The 27,754-nt window shown below is 44.3% G+C and overlaps 1 protein-coding gene across 1 annotated transcript in view; it reads left to right on the top strand.

Moving 5' to 3' along the window:
* LOC112559601 overlaps nucleotides 1–27,754 on the top strand; it is a 58,721-nt gene that overhangs the window by 18,390 nt on the left and 12,577 nt on the right. The window contains exon 3 of the mRNA XM_025230935.1: nucleotides 21,019–21,219. Coding sequence (XP_025086720.1) covers nucleotides 21,019–21,219 — 201 coding nt within the window. The remainder of the gene's footprint in view (nucleotides 1–21,018; nucleotides 21,220–27,754) is intronic.

Here is a 27,754-nt window from a genome sequence, read left to right as displayed (position 1 = left end):
CCAAAGTATTTAGTTTATTGGCATGACAATTAAACCTAAATAAAAATGTAGCAGAAATGCCGGGGGATTCTTGCGAAAAGAAACACGGCGAAATTCAAAGGAAAGAACACTCTTTTGAAGACTGTTTTGAAGGGAAGGCGGGGGAGGCTGTTGTTTTTCCGTGTCTGACGATTAATGCCACTGGAATTTCGCAACCAGCTGTGGGGTAAATGAGGCGTTTGGAAATCTTTGCAAGTGTCAAACAACTTGGCCAGACTTCGCACTTTGCCGAGGGTTTGGTCAAAAGCAATCAGAGAAATATTAGAACAGCGATGATGGGTGATTCAGCCTGCGAGGAAGTCGGGCTGGAAGTTGACTTTGCATTTCCTATCGCTGCCGCAAAGAAGGCTCTAGGTGTGTGTTCTGGTTTGTTTCCTTTGCTGACAACCTTCAGGAATCAAACGCTCGGAGTCACAGCGAGGTCGAGGCTCCACGTGATCGATAGGGGCGGGCAGTGGAGCTGCAGTCTCTGGTCCCCCGACTAGTGTGCATTGAATTTCCTATGCTGGGAACTTCATTTGGAAAGTGGAAGGTTGACTTTTAACCCAGCAAGCTTTGAAAAGCGTACGATTTATCCCTTCACCCCTCCGCCACCCGACTATGCTTTCAGCTACACTTAAAAGCGCTCGTGCAATCGAGTTGGTGGTGGTAGTGAGAGCTGGGAGCGGACAAAGTGGACGGACATTGCAAGTCCAAGATTGGCCCGGGCGGGGCGGAGTGGTGCGTGCACATGCAGGTTGCCCCGCTTGCGGGTGGGTCAGAGTGTCTCGAGACAGGGCTAGGTGTTGCCTGGCGTCACTTCAAAGTGCTGAAGGATAACGACGGTCCGGTGTGAGAGCCATGGGGAATTAAGGGGGACTGGCGTTTTTTTTTTTTTTTCCCTCTCGTTTGGTTGCCCTCGTCCAAGAAATCGTGCTTCGTTCTCGGACTATGCGTGCAGCCATTCTGTTTTCGTTCGGTTGGCCGACTCAAGTGGACATTCGCGTGTATGAATCGGCTCATTTCGTCTTCCATATGGATGAATGTGCTGGAAGGATATCTATCCTCCTTGCTGGGGAGTGCTAAGCAGGGAAGGTGACTAGGGTTTTCAGTATAAAAAGAGGACTTGTTCGTGGCATGGCTTCTTCTACAGTTAAAGAGTGTAGGGAGTTTGAAACATATATGAAGATTAAAAACATTGAAGTGCTATACAGCTGTATGTGTACACAGATTGGCTATTTTTGAAACTGTCTACTGGATGCAGATCTTCGAGTAGAGACTGTGTGTATGTGTGTGAGAGAGAAATTTTAATGGTTGATTATTTACAAGTGGTCCGATAAGGTGGCTTTAAACGGAAAGGAATGTGCAACGAAATGAAGTTGGCAAGAAACGACTTGGTCTCCACCCCCTACCGGAAGCACGAAAAGCTGAGAAACGATCTGGCTGGACTGACAAGTGCTTTAAGGGAAAGTCCCCTTGACTAAACATTCAACTTTGCCGAGAAAGCTGCTTCTGTACAGATTTTCTTCGGAGGCTTCGCCGAGTGAAGAACATGGCCGTGCGTACACACGGGAGGAAAAGGCGGGAAGCCTATTTGCAAACATCGCTCGGCGGCGTGAGACAAGACAAACGGCCGATGAGACAGAAGCAGTTTGTGAAGTCGCGCGTGAGTTGAGCGTCGTCTTTGGAAGCAAGGGATTCCTGTTTCTGTAGCAGCAGGCATCGTCAGTTTGTCGCTGTCGATGAACAGGGTCACAGGTTGTCTGTGTCTCTACGCTATACTTTTCTTTCTTCAACCAACAGCATTTCACGAAGTGCAGGTCGGAGTGACTCGTGCTTGAGATCCTTTGACTCTATTCTCATTTTAATAAAGCCATAAATATGAAGGAATAAAGAAAGTGAAGTGTTTTCACGAAGACCGTATAGAATAGATGGTGGACTCATGCAAGATCGGTGTGCTGTATTCGTCTGACAGCAGCGGCATCAACAAGGAGAAGACTAAATAATAATATTGAAAGAGACGGCAAAGATGGTCGACCCGGCTGCGGGAGGTTGGTGTTGTACAGGTGCGACATACCGTGTGCGCTTCTTTGAGTCGGGTGGAAAAGCTGCAATTTAACCATGTCGTCGTTTCGTCAGAAGTTTGTCTACCCACTGATGGGAACGGCCCTCGACCTCCGCATCAGGTCCCGCTGGCTGCGCAGCTCAACACCTATGTCCAGGTGAGATGGTTAGAGCTGCTTTTTCGGTCTTGTGATGTCCCTCATTGGTCACGATAATCGCCACTGTCTGACAGAATTCAATGCCAGCCGATGATAAGAAAGGTACTTAAAACAAAAACCTAAGCCCATAAAATATTCGTTTATTGTTCATAAAGAAGGCGATGTTTCAATATAACCGTGAGTATAAATGCTGTGTTTACTAATATTGACATTTTATTTTTACCGAAGGTCTAATGCTTTGTCACTCATCGTTATATTTTAAGAGACGCCAGTCTATGTCTAAGTTTCATAGTAAAAAACGACTTTAATATGCAAATATGTCAGATCTTGTGCATTAATATCATGCTGTTCTTTGAGTAAGAATGGCTATATATATAAATTACTATATAGAATATGGACTTGGATTGGTAGTTTTGTCACAAACTGCAAACGATAAATCATTTTCTCGTGATTATGGAATTGCAAACCTGTCTGACGATCAAATTTGCTTTGTCAATGACAATAATCAACTTATTTGTTAACGACTCTAGGAATATGAAGCTTGTATAACTCTTTTCAGCCATCTTTGGTTGTCGCCATCATGTTTTCCTAACGTATACGTTGCATATGGGAACAGCTAGCTATCACTTGGGAGAAAACCCATTTTGTATCGGCTTGAGCGGAAGTTACGATGAGTATTGGATAAGTTTCATATCCTGAAAAGCGTATACAAGTGTCTTTGGGATATGAAAATGAATGTCAGATTTAGAAACTTTAAACAACGAGTAGTTTGATGCCCCCCTTAAACCTGACGTCCAGTGTGTGTATGTGTGCACGCGCGTGCGTGCATTCCACGTTCAGTGCTCCATATTTGTCGGAGTTGTTCAACCTTCTGGTTTCCCTGGCATAAGGATAGCCCAGAAAGCTGAACGCATCGTGAACTCGGTTTACTGTTCATGTAAACCAAGCGGGCTAACCTTTTCAACTTATACAGTACTTGTTCCTGATTGAATTCTGATGTGCCCCACTCTGTTTTTTTTTTTTTTTAATAGAAAAACTTTTCTTGCTCTCCATATTTCATTCAAAACATGACTGTGAAAGGTGAATATATCAAAAAGAATATATTGACAACTTTGTATACTGCCAAATATAAGACGCTTGCCAACACACGCACGCACACACAGATGGTTGAAAAAAAAGGTTAGAAAAAAAATGGCAGAGCACGGGGCTACACACCTTGTGTGTGCATGCAGGCATTCCTAGGGGGCGCAATGTTTGAAGTTTGCTGGCACGACCCTTCATTTTGTGAGCCGCCCTTTTTCTCATGCCTGCCGTTACGTCACGTGCTCCAAGGCGACATTTTTTGAGGGTCTTGTTTTGCTAACGATAGCCCGTCTCGGAGCCCTCAACAATGAATAGAGAGAAAATGTGTGGACTTTTCAGCTTGGATCGAAATCCTTGGGCTTCCCACAGGTTCTGCAGCCGAACTTCACTGGAGGGCGGCTGTTGTGGGGACAGATGTGAGGCGATGGTGGCAAGGGGAACTAAAACCTCGCTGGTGCCCCTGGAGGTGGACATGTCTGCACATTGTGGGGTCCAGCGCGTCATTTTGATGACAGGAAACAGTCTTCCTGAACTTGTTACATCTGCGCTGTTTCGTGCACGCATGCGCCTTTCCCTCTGTGCTTGTACAAAGCAGAATTGAAAGAAAACTCCTTCTGTCCCGCCCTTTCTGTATTATTGGAGGCAACTTTTTAGTGCCTGGGGTGAACATTTCAGAAAAGAACACAAGTGTTTCTCACTCTCCACTTTTCCAGTTCACACTCAAACCTTTCTTAGCTCGTTTCCATATTTCCCCCGCACTTCTCTGCTCAGCTCCACATCTTTCGTTGTTCATCCCCACATTTCTCTCTACATGCACAATTTTCTCTATTCATCCCTTCATCTGTCTCCGTCTGTTTGTGGGAGTGGGGGTTGGGGGGCGTCAAGCTGTGCAAAGCAAGAGAGTGTTTGAGTGGTTGATCTCGTAAGCTTGTCACTGCACGAAGTTCATTGGGCGTGGCAGACTATTAAAATCTGTTCCAAGAAACATGGCAGTGTAGCACTTAAAAAAAAATCGATTCCAATAGCATGGCTGGAAAGACCGGTAAGTCCTCTTCGATTAATTTGATCGCTTCTAAACGGCGTAGTCAACATGCTCGTGCCAGTTCCCTTCCTTTGATTCTGGAGACAAGTGGGGGAAGTTCGGCAATGCATTCGGCAGTGATTTAAAACCCTCGCATTCCTCCTTACAACAGCCTGTTGACACATGCCCAAATTGCTTTAGTAGGCCATTAATAAATGTCTTTTCTCCGAGCAGGCAAGGAATACTTGTTTGGACAAAGATATTAGGGGAGGAGCACTTACCTGGCACTTCATGGTTGAGGTTTTCTTACAGGCGACGGGTGGATGCATAGCCTTGCTAATCCGTTGCAAGTCCAGGGTAGTGCGGCGAATGGAGCGAACGATCGCCACGCAAGAGACTACAGACGGAGTTCGGGTCTGTGGTGTGTCGAGACAAAACTCTTGTCTGTGAGTTCCTTATGTTAGTTACCTCAGGGCAACGACTTACCCTCGATTCATAACTACTGTCCCAGAGCTCGTCCGAAGTTAACGCACATAAATGTCACAATGACATCCATTTAAAACAACAAATCATAATAACAACCTGTGACTCATCCACTCATCAGAAACATCTAATGATATGGGCCATTCATTCATCAACTCTTCAGACAGATCATAATAATGTCAAGCAAATAAAAACAGTACAGGTGACATAAAATTCATGACTTAACAGCTTTCGTCCTTAGTGTGAGATAGTTGAATGTTAGGGGGAACAAATGAGGACCTGAAATGCTCAGTTCTGCATTTGGAGAAAATACATTTGAAGCAGCCGCAGTTCTGCAGATGGTGGTATTAGGGTACTTAGGCTGTACAAACACGCTTACATAACCACACGCATAACACGCCTTAAGGCTATTCAGTACAAGAGGAGAGAGAGATTCCGCAGGCGTGAGTGTTGTCTTTTATGCATTTCTTTTAAAGCTTCTTAATTCCTTATGATTCCGCAAGCAAGCGAGAAAAAAGTGGACAGTTGTCGTTATACATCTTTTATATCTAGTTAGTAACCGCGGAGCTGCGCATCGTGGAAAGATGTCGGGCGGAATGTCGGGGCATCTTCAAATGAATGTTATTATGACATCTTGTCCTGTTTCACGGGCATGCCTGACCCGTGATGCATCGACCCTCCCTCTTCCCTGCGGGGCACCATCAGCACCCACCTGGACAGCCTCACTTCGAACGCCACGTGGAACTGGCGCATTCTTGTCATTCATCACATTGCTGGCTGCACAGTTTCGCTGTGGCTTATTGCTTAGTGTGACCACCACGTGACTTGACGAGTGTACGTGACATGCACTAAGTATGGTTTAGCGAGATCACAGAAAAGGAGAGAAAAAGGAAAAGAAAAGCGAGAACATATGAATGTCTTTTTAATGAATAGACCATCAGCCCATTACGAGGGTGTATGATAAACAAACAACAACAACAAAACATAAAAGGGACATCAAATTGCAACATATGGACGCACGTAAAAATAAATATATTTTTATATACTCATACTTTTTACATGAGTTTAAACTAAAATCAAAGCATGTAGAATAGTTTCATAAATATAAGAAGTATATATATATATCAGAGAACACCAGATATAAAACAACCTTCATAGTTTTCTCGTCTCAATTTTAAAAGTTGTTTTTTTAAATATTAAACATGCAAAAAAACACTTTTGTGAACATTATATATAGATGTATGTGTTTGTTTCTTTAAATGAACAATATAAATATATGTAATGTGTCCATATATACAAACATTTACTTGGAGGTGACCAGCTTTAATAGTTCATGCATTCCATCCTCTTCTGCAGCCCTGTCGCTAGTTTCCAGGTGACAAGCGGAGTCGACCACCTAAAGCGCTGTGATTGGCTAGTTTGTAGACGACAGACAGACAAAGGTTACGAACCCAGGAAATCCCCGTCTTAAGTGGATTAATTAATATTTAGCGCTTAATTAACCTTTGTGTCACCGAACTACTCGCTGCAGCACGTCGCACACTCGTTATTGGAGATTTAGCACAGTTCTTCTTTCCTTGTTTAAATGATATTTATCGGTGCACCAGTGCTTATGCACGTGCTAATTATGCGTTGGCATCACTAGACATGCGCAGCTCTGGCTGTTTCCTTTGATCATCTGCTTTTGTAAGGTCGTAACCTCTCCTTTGCACAAGGTTACCGCAGTCAGACCAGGTGAGGTCTGGTGTCACACGTACGTCACGTGTGTCTGTCACATCAAAAGCCCCGTTTGCCGACGTCCCAGGAGCGTCCCATGGCCTGCTTCACTTTTGTTTAACGGTGCCCATAATACCTGCTCAGAGTTTTGCAGATATGTCCACGACGGCTTGCCCAAAATATGCACGTGCCTCATAAAACATCAAAGCTGGGCGACAGCTAGACTGCTCTCTGACCTATATGTCACGTGTTTATACCATTTTCCTTCTCGGATTGACCCTTGTCATGCCAATAACCTGGAAGGCTTTCACTTTCTCACTCTCTTTTTAGTGATAGTGACGTTGAAACTTTAACGGCTTGCGCCATTGATTTTGTGTGATTCAGCAACTGAAGTCATCAACATTTTCTTAAGTGTAAGACAAAGAACCGCAAGACCTGCTCTTCGAAACAACACAAAAAAGACACCCCCCCAAAAAAAAAAAAAAAAAAAGAAAAAGAAAAGAAAAGAAAATAAATATTAAAAAAGCAAAGAAAAACAAAGTTAATACTTGTGAAGATGTGCGTCTTTATTACATGTATAAAACCTTTTATTTGTCTCCACGGACACGAGAAAAGGCCTTTTCTAACAGTGCTTTACATTCATTGCTCTATCCTGACGCAAGTTCGTCATTTATATTCAGCTCAACTGCACAACAGTCATTTTATGGCCATAATAGCATTGGGGTCTAATTTTAGTTCATTTCTGATACTGAACAATGCCGGAGGACTGGGCAAGGCAATGAAACTGAAACATACAGAAAAAAGAGGTAACAAAAAATATTTTAAGTGTTGCCTCGACATCCGGGCTTTAAACTACCGGTTTTAACGTCAGTGGACGTCACGGCCGTCGGAATTTTCGAGGCTAGGATGTCATCTAGTGTATCTTTCATCATGCAATCGATTGTCCCTGCTATCTACACATACCCATGTTCGTAGGGTTTGATGGTTTACCTTCAAGAATTAACGAGTCAGTGTAGTAGAGAGAGAGATGAGTGCTCATGCCAAACAGCAGATCCGAGGCCGTTCTTAACCGGGCAATGTGCCGAAGTCCTTTGATGTACCGATGGTAAAGGTATTGGCAAACAAACTTGGACTTCAGTAGGTTGACCGAAGTTCGAAAGTTCCGAACTCCTTCCTCTCTCCCCTACACAAACCAATGGTTAATCGTAGCCTTCACACAAAACTGTTGTCAAAGTTGGTCTAATTTTATGTTAGGATATTTGTGTGGTTACAAAGGCCCTTAGAACATAATCTCGATTATGTTGAAATATTGTAGGATATGGTAAACATTTATATTGTGTGATACCGCTGTAACAGTTGGGATTAGTTTCACTCTTTAGTGTTTACAGAATAAGTATGTACATACCGAATGAATCTTGATTTTAGACTCGCTTTGTGAGCAATTTTTTGTCGAAAATAAGTTTTGCAAAGTTGCCTGGAGTAACAACAAATCTTAAAAATTGAGAAAGTAATGTTTCATGTCAAAAATGATTGTACAGTGTGCATTAACATACAAACTACTTCACGCTAAGATTCGCTAATATTTGTGGCGACTTTGCATGCTTCTTGCAGTAAAGTTTGTGTGACCTTTGACCTGGTCTTATGCACTTCACATGCACTTCCACAGAAGCTGATCATATGGGACGAGACAAGTCTATAGCTTTCAAGAACACAATCAACACAAAGTAAAATGTATGTACATCAGTTTCATAGTCAACCACAGCGTCTACACAAGGGTATTTTAGACATTACCAAGCAACACACAACAACCCAACCCATCTTGGAAAAAAATATGTTCAAAGAGCTCAGTACATAATACCATTAAATATATTATCGGTGTTGTGAAGTCAAGCGGTATACCGCCAGTAAATCTCATCGGAGCAAGTAAAAATAAAATAAAAAGCGAGTTTTTAAGTAGAGTGGCAAGGGTAAGCACTCTGTCTGTGGCAGTCCAGACAATGACCTGGACAAAGAGAGCAAGGCTTTGTTCCTTGAATCCTCCTAGCGTGGGTGGGCATACCCGGGGGTGTACCACGACCTTGTGACTGATACTGCTACAGTGAGTGCAAGGCGTTTGAAGCTAGTAAAGTCGTCAGTGTCTTGCCGGGTGCTCATGAATCAGGCTTCGCAGTCAGAATGGTGTGTGTGTCTGTGTGTATGTGAAAGAGAGAGAGATGGGAGGGTGTGGAGGACAAGAACAGGGCTAGTGACAGTCAACGCTGTGTTTGTGGAAGTGGAGGCTGCCGAAGACCTGCATGTACACACCGTGCTTATGATGCACTTTGAGTGCAGTTTTCTGTCACGATTGGCTGTGGGCAGGCTGCCTGGGCTCGGCGCCCCGCGGCTGATTACACACGAGAAGATAACGAACGGTTAACTATCGATCGACCTCCCAACGTTTGCACGGCCTTCCTTCGAACACCTTACACACTACGGTTTACTGTATGTGTGTGTTTTTGTTTTCCCGTGTTCATGGTATCAACTGTTGACATTTGAGGGGCTCCAGACAGGACTGCGTAGCCGACGGTTGTTTCGCTTTACCGAGCCAGCCGGTGGGGGTGGTGACAAAAGACGGAATCGCACACCTCAAAGCATCGCCTCGATCTCGGTTGAGAAGTCGCTGTAGTCTCGGTGGCAGGCCAATTGTGTTTCGGTTTGCCCGCCTGTCGTCTGCGGCAAGGCGAGCCGGTGACATGTGGATTTTTGCTGAGCTGCCTGAGCAGGTAAATATCAGTCATTTCTCTCTCTCTTCCCTCGCGCGCGGTGTTGCTAGGGCAAAGCAAACGGAGGCTTTATTCGAGCAGGTTGGGAGGAGGATTTGCCCCAACAGCCTCGTCGGCCGTTCAGGGTTTTGACCATCGAGTCTCGTTCGTGGCCTGTGTCCGCACTGTGTGAACGTGTGTGTTGTGTGTGAGAGAAGCGCGCAGCAGGAAGCTGTGTTCCTCCAACATAAAAGCATCAAGATGGCGGCGTGGAGGTGTTTATATGGTAAGTAAGGAAGCGAGTTCAAATATCTGGTTTGTTTGATGACAGGTAATCACCATATGATCATACCTGACACGTCGGCGAAGTTATTTAGGAAGTAGTTACTGGATGGATGGGGGTAAGAACCTGTCGGGAGGAAAGGCACCTGTGTGACTCGACGGTAATGTGCGCCAGAGGGATGGGAAAGCCTTTTCCGGCTTACGGCTGTCGAGGCTTGGTAATTTTATTCACGAGGTGGCAAAGTAGAGACAGACTACTTTGAAGAGAGATTCACCTTTCCACCCACTCCCTCTCCCAAAGCAATTAGTGTGTACCTGTAGTCGTTGAAGGTACAGGAAAACTTTTAACACCCGCTCAACCTTGCTTTCTTTTGCCATAGCTAACCATCTGTAATTGATTACCGAGAAAACAAAAACAAAACCGTAAAGCCGTGTCTGGTTACCTGTTTGACCACAGGTGTGATTATTCATTCATGAGATTATTGCATAGTACAACAGCACACCGGAGCACATTAGGACACTGAAACCTGTGACAAAGAGCTACCCGTCAACTATAAGCCCTTGTGTCGCTACAATGAAGGCCGCTGTATTGTTATGTCTGGCAATCTGTCTGCCTTCCTCGCGCGCACGCGCTTTCGAAACGTAATCTTCACATTTACTTCGCCGCACACAGCGAACATCTGTAACTTTATCATTTCATCAGCAGGCAGCAAGCGAACTGTGTGCTTTCAATGATTTTTTTTCAGGCGGATTTAATATTTTTGTATCACAGATGGAAAACTGTAGTTGAACTGGTCCACTAGTCGTTTTCTTATAGCTTGGACTTCGTTTGATTTGTACTGTTCTCTCTTCAGGGTTTCAGGATGTACTCTGGTACAGGTGGAGTACTTTCTCTGCTTTTGCAAATACTCGAAATATATTTTTTATTTTTCACGGTAGTATCTTATCCCCCTCCTTTACCTCCAACACATTTTAATGTAAATATTTTCTTTGCTAACTAAACTCGGAGTAAGAAACATAATAGTATAAAGAAGATGCCAAATAAATCATAATCAGGAATGTTGCAGAAAATAGATTCTTAGCATTGCACGGTACTGCGGGTGTATGAACTACCCTGCTGACTGTGGGTGCGCCAAATCTCGTGTGTTGATTAACTGACCACTGATGCTTACATAACTGTACAGTTGTGTACATTTGTGTGGAGTGCTTCAAGGCTGTGCTTATCTTTTGTTCGGGGCGTAGCGGAGAGAAATAAATAGCTGTTAGTGATAACACACAAAGCACCGCAACATGTTACGAGTGTGTGGCTTTTTTGGTTGCAAGTCGCAGCCGAACCCCCGCTGATATCCATCAGGAGTCGTTTCTGTTGCCGCAGACTGTATGGGCATGATGAACGACAAAGTCCCGTTTCGAACTGAGCAAGGGTTTGAGTACATTGAAGTACTGAGGTCACTGTTTCTACAGTTCCAGTCAAATATCTTTATTTCTTTTATTTGAGCCGTAACGAGTGTTTAACGGAGGGTCTAATTCACCGATATGTACACAAGGACGTCAGTGGAAGAAGACATATCGTGTTTTGAGTTAAGGTTCTGTTTCGTGTTTTCTTTAAACCAAGTGTTGTGGGCAGCCACGTGTATAATAATGCGGAGGATCTGTGCTCGTGGACGCTTCACCAGGCTTACGCTGTGCTTGGAACTTGTGAATGTGAACGTGTGAGTTATTGTGGTGGCTCTACAGCCAAGGAGCAGAGGTCTGGAGGTCGTCTTGCCCAGCAGAAGACACTGAAAAGAACATCCAGAGAACGTTTTTGAGATTGCAAGGACCGGGGTATCAGCATGCTATTTGTCCTGATGTAAGTACGTAAGTCGACAGAATATTCAGTTATCTTAAGACTCTTGAGAATGAAGTTGTGTAAACGAACAGGTTTGTTCTACTGCTTCTCAATGGTTGTTTTTAAACTGCAAAGGGAATCAGGCAGTTCTGCTGTCAATTTAAATCATTTTCTTCTGACTTTATTCATTCACCTTCATCATTCTCCTGGAAATCCTGAAGTAAACTTTGGTTAGTGCCTTGTACTACCTTGCAACCGAGGTGGGTGGCGCTGCAGGATCATTTCGCAGGTGGTGTCTAGGTTTGGACTGAAGTGCTGCCTATGAAAGCATTCCACTGTACTCGCATACTACCATGATGTCTGGCGTATGTTTTTATTCGGGAGTTAAAAAAAACATGATTGCCATCTGCGGATCTAGTCATACAGCGCGATGTCAAGGTGAGTAGCGAGATGAAGTGATGCATGCAAAGACTCAAGACATACCACCAGGGTAGGTGCGGCCCCTTTGCGGCTAGAAGGCACGAAAGCGAAAATTTTGTGACATAAGCAGCATGGCGAGGGAACCCTGTGAGTATCCTTTAGGTATCATTAGACCTGTAACATCTGTTGTCAGGGCTCTTCAGGGCTTTGACGATTAAGCTGGAATTTCAACTATTGATAGCAGCGTTGTATGGTCCCGGAAAATAAATGCAAAATTGAAATCGTAGGCCAATCGATCCACTGCAATGCAAGAGGTGCACATGCAGATGAGGACTCTGTAATCATCTTTAGTTGCTTTTTTCTGTTCATCACCTACAAGTGTCCTGAGTGCTCAGTGAAACACCTTGCTGGACAGAGCAGGAAAGGTAGAAAGGCGCTTTTTTTTTAAACTAAACCTTTCTTCATCTCCATTCCTATGTGCTTCTACAGTTGACCCGACACAGCCTTTCCCAAACACGAGGCATCACAGCTTGGTGACATTTCGCCTCTTGGGCACATCTACACGAAGCATCGTAGTTATGAACCAGAGGTACAGCTTTACCTCAGAGTTTACATACCTTCGATACCTACAGCGGTGTGCGCACGCAGTCTGCTGTATAGAATTGTACCTGCATGTGGTAAATTTGCTGCATAATAGATTTACCGATGTAGTGTGAGAGGAATATAAGGTGTGTTGTTAACTAAGCCCATCTTAACACGACTGTCAAACCTCTGTCCCAGTCTCTTACAGCTTATACATGGCTTTTTAATGATGGACATAGCAGGAACGACTTTGTCAAGGTATTTTTCTCGTAACTCATACAAGCTTGGTTCTTTTGCTTCTGCACGGTTGTCACATTGCATTCAATCCACCTTGTCATTCACCTCCCGCGAACCTACGGATTGTTGACAGCCTTTCATTAAAAAGAAAAATAGTAAAAACTTTTTTTTTTTGTTTGACACGAGGTAAAGTGCGGGTTTCAACTTTCAGCTCTGTAATTTCCTCGGTCCTCAGACGTGGTCTACCTGTTGTCTCCATGCAAGAGATGTTGGCTGACCCCCTTCCCCTGCCACAGGTGCAAAACGTCAGGAAGGAAACGTTTTCCAAGCCTGTGACACAAGTCACGTGTCCCCCTCATTACGGTTATCGGTGGGCCAGTTGGGGGTTTTGTGGAGCTCACCTGCCGGGAAGTGATTAGGAGCAAACAGACCCCACGTTTTGAGGCCCTCGTCGTGTTGACACGCACTTTCTTCAGCCTGCAGACTTTTAATGACTTGCTTCAGGAATTCCACGTAGCTCGTGAAAGGAGCGTCCAGACATCGCATGAGTGTTTTTTTTTTTTATTTTATCTTATGGAATAGCCTTAGGGAATTGTGCGCAGTCGTGCCATATTCCCACGCTCGTATGTCTCTGTAAGACCTATTTCGAGTTTTTTTTTTCGTTGCGCCATATCGCCTTGCGGTGTTTGCCTTGACTAAAATGCTCAGGTGTTTAGGGGTCGATGGTTCGTGCTAGGGGGTGGGTGGGTGGTCCGGAGGTGTGGGGGGAGACGAGAGTACTACACCAAGGTATCACGAGTACGATATAAAGTTTTCGCGTTCGCGTAAGACATCGTCTGCTAATCTGTCCTTTCATTTTCAGCGAAGCAGGAGGGAGCGATGAAAAGAAGCGCGCGGCGGCTGGTGTGACCCTAGCTATTTCTGGGCGACCTGACTACCCGATGTTTCTCAGAAGAAAGAATGATGCCTCAGGTGCCAGTGATTCCTGACTAGTGCAGCTGGTTGTGGGAACTGTTTTTGGCAGGTTGGAAAGTGCTAGGAGGGTGAATGGAGGGAAAGGATTCAAAATGAGGGTGCTTGGGGTAGAGAAGGCTAAAAATGCGTACATGTCAAGCAAGGGACGCGTTTAAACTGGTTAAAATGTTTAAAGAAGAGAATTAATTACAACACTGAGATTGAATTTGAAAGAAAGACTTTTACGAGCAACCAATATATTGCCAGTGACAAGATCAGAACTTATAGTCAGGTATCGATTTTCTCTTTATACCCACAGTGTGAATAAAGTCCACAGACGAAAGAAAAACGTGCAAACCTCGGATATATATCAGGGTGGAACTTGGAATGCTATTAAATCATGTCTGAGCAAACACAAAACAAGGCTGAACTGCTGTTGATCTGTGCCAATTGGCAGAGCCTTGCCAACTGCGGGACAATGCAATCGACCAATGAATAGGCTAATGTTAAGGCCTATCAGAAAACACCCTCAGAGCAATTGCGCCATGTTAACTTTGCTGTACACTCGGCCAGCACAGAATTACTTCATTGTCACTAGGAAGTTTTTCCACGAACGCTGTTGTTTGTGTCTGTCTGTTGCTTTATTTCTGCTAAAGCGACAGAGGTTGTAAAACACCCCCTTCCTCCAAAAAACAAATTAATTTATTCTTCGTTCACTCGTCTAGTCTAGAAAGTGAATTGGATATGAGAGGGTGTGCGTGTTCGTGCGTACGAGAGAAGAAAGAAAAGGAGAAAAGGTACATCTGCATCTTCCTGGAAGTTCTCAAATTGATGGACATCTTGGTTTCTCTGAAATTTGATCATTGTCTGCCAACAGACTGGTTCTCCATCTCTGCTTTCCCTACCTGGCTGTCTGATGGCGCAACGATTGCATTCAGGGCTGGGTGTCCTGAATTCAGATCTCGTCTCGGGTATACTTTTTTTTTTTGCATGCAGTATCTGTTTAGAGGGCTGGCTGTTTTGCCTTGATATAGCTTTAGTCGCTGGCTCGGCGTAAAAGACCAGTCCCTCCGCCCCCTCCTGCCATTTGGCTGCTTCTAAAGCAATTACCCGATAAAGTGCCGACAGCGTCTCCAATCTTCCCGAGGCCGTAATTGCGAAGCAGAGGTAATCTTACAATATTACCTCATGGTTAGCTATGAACCGGATGCTTTGCTTTGGAACTAGGCCTTGACCTAGGTCTTCGTCTTGCAAATGGTCCATAGCTATAGCTGCCTTATGGTTTGCTAGTGCTATAGATATGTATTTTTATAATCTCAGCCCCTGGCGTAAACTCCCTCCATGGGAGAACATTAGTGGATCTGTCGGCCTCGTAGCGGATCCTGTCTTTTTGAGAAATAACGGCGATGGCGTGGCTTTGAAGTTGTGCGACTTTGGCTTTTACAAGCAGACTGCGATTCCAAGCTGCTGTCCAGTCTCCAGTCTTGCTTTTGGTACAACATTCACTGGTGGAAAAATATGCTGGGAAGAACCTGGCTGTGGTCTTTTGTCAAAAGTGCCCTTGGATGTGGCCGATGTGAACTATGCGAATAAGGTGTGGTCCAGTGCTGGCTGGCTGCATGGCGTGCTTTGTGACCTAGATGTTTGCCGCCTGGAAGACCCGCTCCACATTTCGGCTTCGCAGGTGCGGTCGTCTTCATGGCATTGATCAGTACCTTAGCTCTGCAGGTTGGTATTTCGTGCAAGAAAACCTCCCATTTCAAATGGTTGGTGATGGTGATGTGTGGCGGCTGCTGCTTTAAAAGTCAATAAATATTGGTATGTGATCGGCGAGCCGTGCGAAAATGGCACGTGATCATGAACTCGGTTCACTTGAGCAATATATTCTGATTGCCTGACACTTTACTTCACGTTATCAGCTCTAATAACCATGTATTACATCTGTTTCCGCCGATGTTCGACAGCTCGAGCAGTTTTTCTACCTCCACCGCTATTTGCGAGGCTGGCCGCGCGAAACACCAGCTGCAGCTGTCTGACGTCACTCAGAGGGCGAAATTCGCTCCTTGCTCCTCCATCTGAGGTCAAGCATCTCTGCGTCTTGAGGAGGATACTGTAAATAAAATGGAACTATAGCAGTTTCGGCCTCGAGCATTTGTGGAGCTTGGGCTACAGAAAAAAGTGCTTGAAAAGAGGGGCATGTAGGCGGCGTGCTAAACAATGCAGCATATCGATTCAGTTTCTCCAGTCAGTCAAATACTGAGTCGAGGAATTTCTCGGACCACGTTTCAGAAGATGCTCGCTACTTTCTGGAGGTTTTACTGCACTAATTGCAGTGAGCACTTGTAAACTTTGAAATAATGTAAATGCAAATCTTGAACGATTTGAAAATGAGTTAATAGCCTATTTAAGTAATATTGAGGCTGAGATTTACGAAGGTGTGTGCATGTGTGTGTGTGTTCGAGATGTTCAGGGGTTTGGGTGATCGTCGACCCTCATCTGCTGCTGATGTATTAACCCCAGACCTCACACGCTCTCTTATTTGCGATTACAGCGGCACGAGACTTTGTGAGCACACACACCGCCCGAGAGGCGGTCAATGCTATCTCGCTTTGACCCTCGAGGGTCACGGAAGTAGCCGCGTCCGGCGTTGGCTTCACGGGATCAGGCTTGAGGCCTTTTCTCAGTCGTGGGACACAGCAACGCTAGCCTCAACGGCGTCGTTAAAAGAATTATCAAAGGTCAAGGGGCAAGAGAGCGCGAGCTGCCCTTTTAAAACCCAAGCCACGGTGGGATCAGTAAATAAAACATGAATGTAACTCATCGAGACTCGGGATGCTTGCACGGTGTTAGGGGTGGAGAGCGCACATTCCTTTGCTGGTCCTGGGCTCTTTCCCTCTTCAGCTCGCTGTGCCTTATTTAGTCATTGAACCTTTCCCGTTAAAACCACACAAGTGGACGTGCAAAGAATTGCAGAAATGTGATGTTGGTATTACAGGGCCATCGACAGTTGATTTGACATCCGTAAGAGTATGGACACAAAGTCTCAAATAACAGTAAAATTTTGGCAGCAATAAATATACTTCAGTTGTTCCTGACGACTGTTTTGTGCACTTAAATAGCTTTTCTTCAGGAATACAGCTTCTGAGGCTTGTGGCTTGTTTTCTTTAATAATGATGATGATAACTAACAAAACAATTTCTATAGCGCATTTCTCTGCTGGGTGAATGCGTTTTGACATAAACTATCCACTTAGCTGGCACGTCTGGGTCTGCTTTAGTGTTATTTGGAGATTCTGTTTATTGTATATATTTGCTTGTACGAGGACTGTAAGCAACACACAAGCTTATAACTTGAAATACGCACGCAAACCATTTACACCCACACAACATCTCACCAATTATCTCCCACCCACCCCACTACACTCCATGGTGGGACAGGGAGGGGAGAGAGAAACACACACAGGGACAGGACTGGAATAAGAATATTATTAGCAGCAATAATATAAACATGTGTTTGCGCGCGCACACGCGTATTTCCGTAGAGGTTAGCGACAGGTCGCATTATTTAAAAAAAAAACAACAAGTAATAAATATAGTCGTGTGTTCTGGATCGGATTCCAGAAAAAAAAAATTGCCCGAAATGACACCTTTGTTTGCCACTGACAGTTCTTTGCTTGGGCCTCAACATGTCACCATCCGCAAACCTTCCAGGCTAGGAATAATAGCTTATGCAGAAATGGTGGGCCGGGGATTTACGAGCAGTCGGCAGATTGTGTCTTAACTTGATTTTATCTGCTCTTTCAGGTGTGAAGACTTGTCATCGAGACTTCAACAGCGAAACTAGACAAGACGGAACGTGGTAGAGTTTATCTCATCGTAAATAGTCTTCTGTATCGAGCTCTGTAAAGTACAGTTTAACTGTAGCGGCCTCAGGTTCGTTTCCCTCACCCCCTACCTCAGCGATAATCGTCTTTGGTGTCAAGCTTTGGGGTTTTGTAGTTCTGCCAAAACGGCAGTTAGCTGTAGTCTGGAAGCAGAAGAGACCTGAAATTCAACTATTCTGACCTCTATCGTTCTGATGCATTCGTTGGTTCCAGTTACAGTGACTTCTGTTGTCGAACCCTAGAGAGAAAAATGGAAAACAGACCGACGGTGTGTATGTGTGCGTTAGTTCTTTGAAATGTGCTTATCGTAAGTCTTGCGAGAGAACAACACCAAAGAGTTAACTGAGGAGTTAAGGCTGGGCAGAGGACAGTTGGTGCAAAAAAAAAAAAAAAAAGAGATAAAGAAGATATTGTCAACGAGAGTGATAACTGGATGGAAAGGTCGCTGTGGTCACAACGGTAGTAACTGTTACAGTCGTTTTATGAATCAATTGTGGTGAATGGACACGTAAACAGGTGTTTACCTGAGATAGTGCCATCGGATGAGAAAGTTGGAATGTTGGGCTGAATATATAAAGTGGTGGCTCACAGCTGCTCTCCCAATCAAATTGCCCAATGGGACAAATAAAGTTGATCATTGTCATTGTACCCCTCTTTCCTTATCCTTGAATGAGTCATGAGCTATGAGATGTAAAACACTTCTCCTCTCCTGTATTATAATACCGGGATTCAAATAATTTTCTTTGTTTATGCGACGACGTTTTTTTCTCCATAAACCACAAGGTTAAATAAAATGACAAAGATAGTTTGGACTTTACTTCCTGTCCGGATCCACACTTCTGGCTTGTCCGCTAACTTGAATTCTTGAGTTCGTGTGGGTGAGCCTCGGCATGTGGTGGTTACCTCGTAGCATTACCTGGTCACTGGACCGTTTTGTGAAGATTTGCTTGCGTGACGCTGCATCGCAACGCCTGCTTACACAGCGGGCATTCACACCTGTTCATCTCTCAGGTGACACGAGACAATTTATGCATGGTCTGAACTTGGTAGCTTGCATGCCTCCAGGTGACTCGACATGGCAGCTCAGCAATAACAGTGGTGACTATGAACAACGGCCCTCAAAGACTCCTGTCAGTTCCGTTCGGAGAGAAATTTAGCATTGGACTGAGTGTTACGAAGGATAACTTCGTCGTCAGGTAAATGGCACTTTCGTTGTAAGGGTCATGGAAGTAGCCATATTACACTTCTTAACCCACTTAACCCTCCCTGCTGCTCCCTATCAGCGTATTTAGAGTGTGTGTGTGCGCGCACGCGCGTGCATGCGTGGCTCTTCTATGGTCTCGGTTGTGTTGTGCTGTCGACGAGGCAAGAAAATCCTGGTTGTGACAGAGTTCACGTGGAATGCTTCAGGCAGCTTTGTCGAGGAGTTTACTTTAAGTGTGCTAACTCAATGATCCTACTATTGTTAATAAGATCATTTACTGAATTGGCTTCTCTACTGCTTGTGTGTGGGGTGCAATCCTGTCTGTAGCAATCATACTTCACATGAGCAGTGCTAATAGCATAATGAATTATATCATATCCAGCTGAAGGATTTGTCGAGGAAAGTAGCATTAGCTGAATACTAATCATTAAATAGCAGTACTTGTGTATACTAATTTAGATAGTGAAATATTTTCATATCTTTCTTACAAACCACATCGACGAGGAATGAAGAAGATGGGGTTAAATATGGTAACATTTTTCGAGGACCTGATTTCTCTTACCACACCAACGATTCCTTTTATGCACAGATATTTACCGTCAGCTTTATGAGTAACACGATCTGCTCGGAAAGCCAGTGAGATTCGCCGCTTTTATGATACCGGGCTACGCTTTATTGCCTCGAGCGGTGCCGCTGTCGCCACCGCCCGCCGCGCCGCGTCGCGTCTTGGACTCTCGACCCTTCATGACAGTACCTGTATGTTGGCTAGCGAGGATCATGGACGAGCCACTGACCTCTCTAATCTCTTCATGTACTTACCATGGAGGTAGACTCCATTTTCCACTCGATGCGGTTATTTTTTCCCCAAACACTTTTCCATATTTATCTTTAGAACTGATGAGCGCCACTAAAAATTACGAGCTTACAGATGCGTGTCTCGCGCACTTTGAACCGTTTGCTCCTGCCCTTCAAAGGTATCGTCGTTATTATCATCATTATCATCATCATCTAGCAGCTCTCACATCTGCAGTAGCGTATGAACCAGGGAATAAAGGGGGGCGGGTAGCCGCTCCCCTCGAAAGATACCGAGGGGGCAACATCTTTTTTCACACCTCCTCTCCCCGTGGCCCAGTGCTTGAGATGCGATTCTTCACAAAGCACAAAAAAACGATAGAGGTGCCGAGAGGGAGAGAGAGGAAAGAAACAGGAACAGAACAAAACAAAGACATTAATTATAAGAAGACTCGAGGGTGGGGGTTGACACTGACTTGCAGACTTTGAATATGATTAACATAATTAAAAGTTTATCGTATTCTGAATATTACATAATTTCTTATGATTACGATAACCGGGTGAATCGTCAAAGTTTGTTTCTTGTTAAGTGTTGCTCTGTCGTTTAACACGGAAAGCAACATATGTTGTGATGCTTCAACCGTGTACGTGCATGTGTGTGCATGACTGCACTCACCCACCCCTCTTTTTGTTGGTAATGTGTGAGTGCGCATTGTCAGAATGGAGTCCCCCACCCCACTAACCCAATAGCCAAATGTCTTTCTGCGCCAGTGCGCTGCTCTGAAACAGTAGGAAACACTTCACGTCGTTAACTCACGCGCCAGAGCCTGGACAGGCGAGCTGTACCAGGTAAAAGTTTTTTTTTTTTTTTGCCCTTTTACTCACTGTTCAACATCAAAAGGTATTTGACGTGACTGACCTATGCCTAGACTTTGACCTCGGAGGAGGAGAGCAGGACGCTGACCCATAGTCTGTGTTCAGGCACACTGTGTCGTTAACGGGAGGAGGACATAACGAGATAGACTGTGCACCTCCCCCTCTCACTGCTTTTTTTTTCCTTCTCATTTGCTCTTTTTAGGCGACCCGGTGGCGCAACGGTTAGTGCCGGTCACCATTACAGTGAAGGCTGGCTGTCCTGGGTTCAGCTTTCGTCGCGGGCACACAGCTCTTTCTTTGCGTGTGGCATCTGTTTGCTGTCATATAGCTTAGTTGCTGGGTCGGTGTAAAACACCAATACCCACCTACCCCGCTTATTTGTTCTTTTCGAGTTTTTTCACTTCTCTCTCTCTCGTGTGTGTGTGTTTGTCAGCGAGTGAGAGAGAAATAATGGATAAATATATTAGCTTCGAACATGAAGGCAATCGAATACAAAGAGGGGCGAGTTCTTTTTGCTTGCTAAAAGTAGGATGTAAAAGCAGTGGTGTCTGATTTGAGTAAACAAGTGTATATATATAGTAGGTGGTGTCTGACTTGTGTAAACAGATGTAGTGACAGTAGTGTCTGACTTCTGTAAACAGAAGTGGTAACAGTGCTGTCTGACCTGTTGCAGAGGTGGCTGGGATCCTCACCGCGTGCCACTTAGCCAGACCAGCTCCCTGACTTCTGCACCCGAGCGAGGGGCACAGCGCGCTGACGGACGCCCCAAGAGCCGCTTAGCGCACGATGACAGCGCACTGTACGCACACTCAAAGGCCAGCCAACAGTCGCGTCCAGCCATGAAGCCAGCCAGGCGTCGTGGAGACAGTTTTCAGTAAGAATTCACTTTTTCTAGGTCGTTTATTCTACAGCAGTTTGGAAGAAAAACAAGACAAAACCAAAAGTCCGATTGTTATCTTCCTGGAATTTATTGATAGGTGTCACGGGATTTGTGGAGTAAACACAGCGGGTTGACCCTGGATGGTGTCAAGGCGGTCGTCTAGAAAACAGAAATAGCAGGGAAAATGGAACAGCGAATTTATTACAACCCGTAGTGTTGGTTGCATACTACCATGATTTGCTAAAAGGAGCCTTTTACACTAAGTCTGAATTTTTCTGTCGCTCATACCCTGTCTTTCCATCTGATGCTTTGTCCTACTCTAGAAGCACAAGGGAGATAATTGGCGATGACCCTATCTCGCGGTTATATTTTTATGATGGGGCTTATGACTTCATAGCAAATCCGTCGTTCAGAAGATACCCGTGCCACCTGATACACATCATCATCCTCATAATTATAGGCCTCTCGCCAGTCGGTCTTAGACTGTCTATTCTTCCATGCCAGCCAGACATTTCGCGGCTAACGTCAGTGCATGAAGGTCATGTGAATAATAATAATGGTGAAACATTTATGTTTCTAGCCGAACAGACTGTACTTCATGATATGTAAACCAACAGTTGTTAAGTTCTTCAGACATCCTGTCGTGCAGAACGTGTTACTCTGCGCTGTTGTTTACGTGACTGGCACGTTTATCTCCCATTGGCTTCTGGCTTCATCACGAACCATGCAACCTTGGCCTCGGTAAGGCGCATATTTTCAGGTGGCTGGTCTCAGTGGCTGTTCACGGCTAGTTTTTGTATTTTATTTATAAAATCACTTCGTTCATACTGCCTTGTCCCCGAACCAGTTTATGTGTCCATGTTTCTTTCTCTGTACAGCCACAGAGGATTGTGGGTGTCTTTGAAGAGCGAGGAGACAGTAGAGACAAAGACAACAGGGGAGAATTATAAAGACAGAGATGCGTTATTATTCTGAAGTATAGCAGCTGTCATCATAGTTTACCTCAACATACGCCCTATTTAGGCAGGCGCAACGCTAAGAGGAAGTGTCTGGACAACCTCTGACCTGTGAAAACAAACCGCTGGTGGGATTTTTTTTTTTTTTTTGCGGCTGGGTCTTGATAAACTGTCCAAACACTAAAGAACGTCTGTGTTTTTTTGTTTTTTTTTTATTAGACCCTTGATGATTTCAAGTCAAAGTTAATTAGAAAGGGGAAAGCACCGCTGATAAACCCGGAACTCCGGTGATGATGGATCGTTCCTGTGAAGTTGCGGAGTTGCGTCCCTTGTATGTTTATTTCTTTTGATGGCCTTCGTGAAAGCATCTTAAAGGGTTTCTGTACTTTGATAAGGCTTTTTTTTTTTTGAGTGGTGTGTGTGTGGGTTGCTTAAGGGTGTGGGTGGGTGAATGCCTTGGTGTTTTCAGGTAGAAAAGCATTGAGAGTCATTGAGAAGACGGTTTAGAGTTGTACAAGGTAAACCTGCTAAAATGAAAGCCAATCTACTGGCAAATTTGTACCCGATACCAGATTCAACAGAAGCACAGAGTGATGATACGCACAATAAAGTGAAATGGTAGGCTTTGTATTTATTTGTCTTTCATACAAATCTGGTTTTTTTTTCTTCGTCAGGACTGGAAAGACGCGCTTACAAGAAGCGTCGTCACAAATTTCCTCGGTGAACTCTAGTATGTCTCGACTGATACCAATAAACTCAGCCGTTAATAAGTTATTTGATTTATGACCATAGCAGCCCTCGGCCGGGAAGACGCTCGCTCGTCTAGACCATGACACCGCAGCCATTGAGTGCTGACCTTCGCCAGCTTCTGATTTCAGTGTCTAGGGTCTTGGTCTGACAGGGATACCCATAATACGTTCCTTTGAGGAACTTAGTCTGACAGGGAAACCCATAATCCATTCAAGTTTCTGTCAAGACTGGCGTCGATGCTATGCTGTGGTTGGCGAGTGGAGTTTGATGTGTGCCGGTGTTCACGTCAACACCAGAGGGTAAGGTCACGTAGCTAAGGCATCGTCCGCAGATTGGGGTGGGAATAAAAACCGGGTAGTGCGTTTGTAATCAGTCGCTAAAGGCCTGTTGTACGTCGTGTTGTGACCTACGGATCTCGTTCATCTTAATTAAAGCTATAACCCTGTACCAAAGGGATGCGATAAAGCAGCTGTGTGTATTTTAGGAGTGAGATATACATGTTTTATTTTTGTAGAGCAGAGCGCGCCAAATATACACGAACGCAAGATGTGCATGCAATAAGATTTGTAATGTAACGCAGCGCAACAGCCGAAGTCTCAGTCAATTAACTTTTTTGTTTTTATTTTTATTATATTTATATTCTTTTTTTCTCAGCCATAATTTTTATCTACCACTTTCAATATACGTTACTAAATCCTTGATACCATTCCGAATCGACTAACCGTCAGTACTGACCACGTTAAACGCGTCCCTCGATACTCGCAGCTGTCTTTGTAACCTCGTTAGCATACAGCATCCCTTTATCTGACGAGCATCGATCACATAAACTCCACGTGTTTACCCTTTGTGAATTTGGTGTTTGGTTTCTTCTTTTTTTTTTTTTGGTTAGCTTGAGCCCCGTCCCCACCACACAGGCAGGAATACCTGGACTCTTATTCATGGTCGTCGTCGGGTTACCCTTGTGATAAGCTGCCGCAGCTTGGGCAGGGAATCATAAAGTTGACTCAGGTTTTCTTTCTGATAAATTACTCGCTGGATAAAAGGCCTGGCTAGGCATACCCGGAGACTATGCATACGCTGTTACCCGCACCTGGTAGCAGATTCACCCAGTGCGTATAACACTAATCGATAGGATAAATTTATTTTATCAAAACCAACTTTTAACGTTTGATTTATATCGATAAAATATTTTCAGAAAATGGATGCAGTTCGATATTTTTCTAACTGCCGGCTGTCGATGAGTTTTTCTGTAACTGACAGCAGACGTGTGTTTAATCATTCAGTCTCTTTTTCAAACTTTTTCTTACCTTGACATCGTGCAGCTATATAAAAAAAAAGTAGGTGACATCATCATCATCACAAAAAAGGTAAATTTCAATATCTAAATTAGTCTTGTTGATACGTGTTTTTTTTTCTGATGTGCCGGGGCTCGTTAAGTGGAGGAGGTGGTCAAAGGGACTTGAAGGTGAAGACACTGTATTCCATTATAATGGCGCAAGATAAAGAAATATCGCAGAGAGGTAGAAGATGTGAAACCGATAGCAGAAGCCGTTACACTGATAACCAGACGGTTCCATGGCATCACCAGGAAAGCGATAAACTCATCATAGGAAACTGCGACTTCTAAAGATCTGCATGATCGTTAACTGACGTATTGCTGGTAGTCTTTTTATGGAGCCAGCTGCGCATAGACTGAGACGCAGACAGAGGGGTGTGTGTGTGTTCGGGGGTGGGCAGGAGAGAGGGAGAGGGAAGAAAGCAAGATGAAAGTGTCGCCTCTAGAGAGCTTTCGGTGGTATTCTCCTCCCTGTCACGTAACCTCTTGGCACGATCGCATAAACTGCCATAAACCATCGATACCGCTATCATCATGCGCACACTGGTTTCGTTTCTTCCTCGCTCCTGGTTTTTATCCCGTGCTTTGACTGATTGGAGTCAGCACGAAAACACTCCATTTCTGTTGATTTGCTTTCACCCCGCGAACCGCCTTTGCACTATTTATACATTTAATTTCGTTGTTGATGCGAACTTTTATGTTTATGTTATGCTCTCCCCTTCACTCCCACTTCCCCACCTTGCTCCACCTCTCGTCTCCTGTAAGGAGAACAGTAATGAGGTGTCGACATATTTTGCGCTGCGTTGGAAAAAGGCGAGTCACGTGATAAGGCTGCACGGCACAGTTTCTCAACACCTAACGAGTGCTTGGTAACTGGGAGAGGGAAGGAGGCATGTAAAGAGGCTAATAATACCTGTTGCTATACTCAGCTGCTCGCGCGCCGGTTAAGTAATACTGCCAACCCCCATTAAGTGAGCTAATACTGCCTTACTTGATAGAAAGCAAATCTTCCACCGGAGTCAACGGCGTTCTTCGGCTCGTTATCAACCCCTCCTCCCATTCCCACCATCTTATGTACTCACAAATCCCATACGAACACACACAATCATTCAAATCCGGTATTCTCTCACACTGTTCCATTCATTCTTAAATATTTACACATCCCGCACGGACGCGCACGTAAATCCGTAAGCACGTGATATGTACAAGGCGTGTGCGAGAGAGTGAAGGGACGAGAGGGAAAGAGACTGAGGGCAGAAGGGGCAAGGAGGAGGGTTGAGACACCCGAGAATCAAGGTAGCTTATAAGTTCAGAGTTCAACCTAATCTTGCGAATAGTTTGCAGGAAATGGCGGCCAGAGCTAAGCTGCAGGAGATAAGGGCGAGTGGAACTATTCTGAGCCAGTGGGTCTTGCGGCCGATTAAAAGCAGCAAAAATGTTAGCACTCGCCCTGAGTCCTTACGTGTGTAAAGCAAACTTCAATCTCGTCATTACCTTCTCGTAAACTTGGAGAAGCTCGACACACCTGGCGATTAGCCTTCTTAGATGTCTCGACTGGTCTTCGTAGGTCGTCGGGACAGAATGTTCCGCCAAACTTCTTGGGCTGCCGAAGAGAGGTTGCGACCGAAGAAGCGTTATCGCTGTGGGCTGCAAGATATCCAAACACATTTTTCCTCTCAAGAATTTAGGTCCCGTGGCCGTTAGGGGACGGTAACTCCCTCATTCGTGCGGATGGAGGCAGTGTCGAACTCTGAACCACTGCCTGAGTGTACGTGCGGCAGACGCGGGGCCCAGTTGCTGTGCTGCAAGTCAGGAGCGATGGATGGAAGTTTCGTGCCAACGACGTACTGTTTGTCCTACTATTACAAGCCTCCATGGAGGTATGCCGGTATGGAACTGCTCTGTTTAAAAGGCGCTGACATTTTGTTCTCTCCCTCTGTGGTGTGTATGTGTGTGGTTTTTCGTGGTTAAACGTTCTTTTTTCTGCAGAGCGTAGTGTGTGCTAGAAAGCCTTGAAAAAGTTTTGAAGGAGGACATGGCTGCTAGCTGCTTTGTCACGGGTCCAAGTATAATAAATCGTATTTACTAAACCACGGTTGTGATGTAGGACTGTTGCAGTCTGTGCTTCGCCTACATGGTGTTTGCGATGCTTACCTCCCACTCCCACTAACGTTATCTCGGGAGTCACATTTTGTTTACATACAGTAGTATTTATAGAAATTACATGCTGTGTGAAGGTAACCTTTACCCACCATTTTAATGAATAAACCTTTTCATAATACAGAAATCTCTCATGATATTACAGTCGACCAGATATCGATGCACTCTTTGATGACATTTTCTGTCACCTGAAGTAAGATGGATATGTAAATAAGCGAAAGAGATAAACTTGAAGGCGTTTGCATGAAGGTATGAGTACTTTTATAAATAGATGAACTCCGCATCCAATTGTTATCAAGCCAGAGTAAATGCAAGACGCAAGATGAGCGATAAGATAACGGGTTTAAATAAGTGTTGGGTTTTCTTTGTCGTTCCGGGATCGCGTGCATCGGAACTTGTGTCGCGATAACTCTTTCTTGATATCAACATTGTTGGCATTGTAGTCATGTAATCCACGTAGTGGCTGAAGTTTGCAGTCACGCTAGGTTATTGTGACTGGCTCCGGAATGACTAACTTAGCTACGCTGTGGTTGCCTTCTCAGGAAGAAAATAAACCCTCCTTAAAGTCTCCACATAATTCTGTTTAGGTAAGTACATTAGTCTTTATTAGCAATCGGAGAGATTGAGGGAGCGGGATAGGCGAGAAAGTTTCACAGCATGTTATGATGACTTAAAACTATTTTAAAGAAGCAAAGTTTTTTTTTCAAATATCGCTCTGGTCACTTAGCTGTTTTCAAAACTTTATTTAAAGTTTAGTTTTCTCGTCTAAATTTTAAAATGGCTTGGAGTTATTTTAAACTAAATCCGTTTTAAAATTGATGACTATCAGTTTCAGAGAAGAGCTCGAGGTATTTACGAGATTAAAAAAAAAAAAGAAAGAAAAGAAACTGAGGAAATAAAACGGTGACAAAATGTTTCAGAGGTTTGGATTTCAATATAAGGAGATCGCCAGAATTATTGAAAAGATCACAATAATTACTGATGAAAGAATAGTTCCAAGTAAGCGATATAAAACAATGTAATTGTTAACTTTTGAATTTCACCAGTCAGTATGCATTACATTTTAAATTTTATTTTGCATGAACGGATAATCTACTCGTGTACATTAAGGAAGTATTTTTTCCGAATAATTTATATGATCATGAGAGTGGTGGAGCCATGCCATCATAGTGTCGTCTATTGGTAGTGGTCAAGCGGTCATTTTTTCCCACGCTCAAAGATAAGTCCAGATTTTAGTAGTTTAGTAGATATCGTTAACACATCCACAATTTTTTGGCTGGAATGTGATTATTGTTCAGTTTCAACTCTTGTCTCGCAAAGCTACACA

The sequence above is a fragment of the Pomacea canaliculata genome, linkage group LG3, assembly GCF_003073045.1.
Source record: "Pomacea canaliculata isolate SZHN2017 linkage group LG3, ASM307304v1, whole genome shotgun sequence".
NCBI lineage: Eukaryota > Metazoa > Mollusca > Gastropoda > Architaenioglossa > Ampullariidae > Pomacea > Pomacea canaliculata.
The sequence above is the reverse complement of the archived record's forward strand: the minus strand, read 5'-3'. Positions and strand labels throughout refer to the sequence as shown.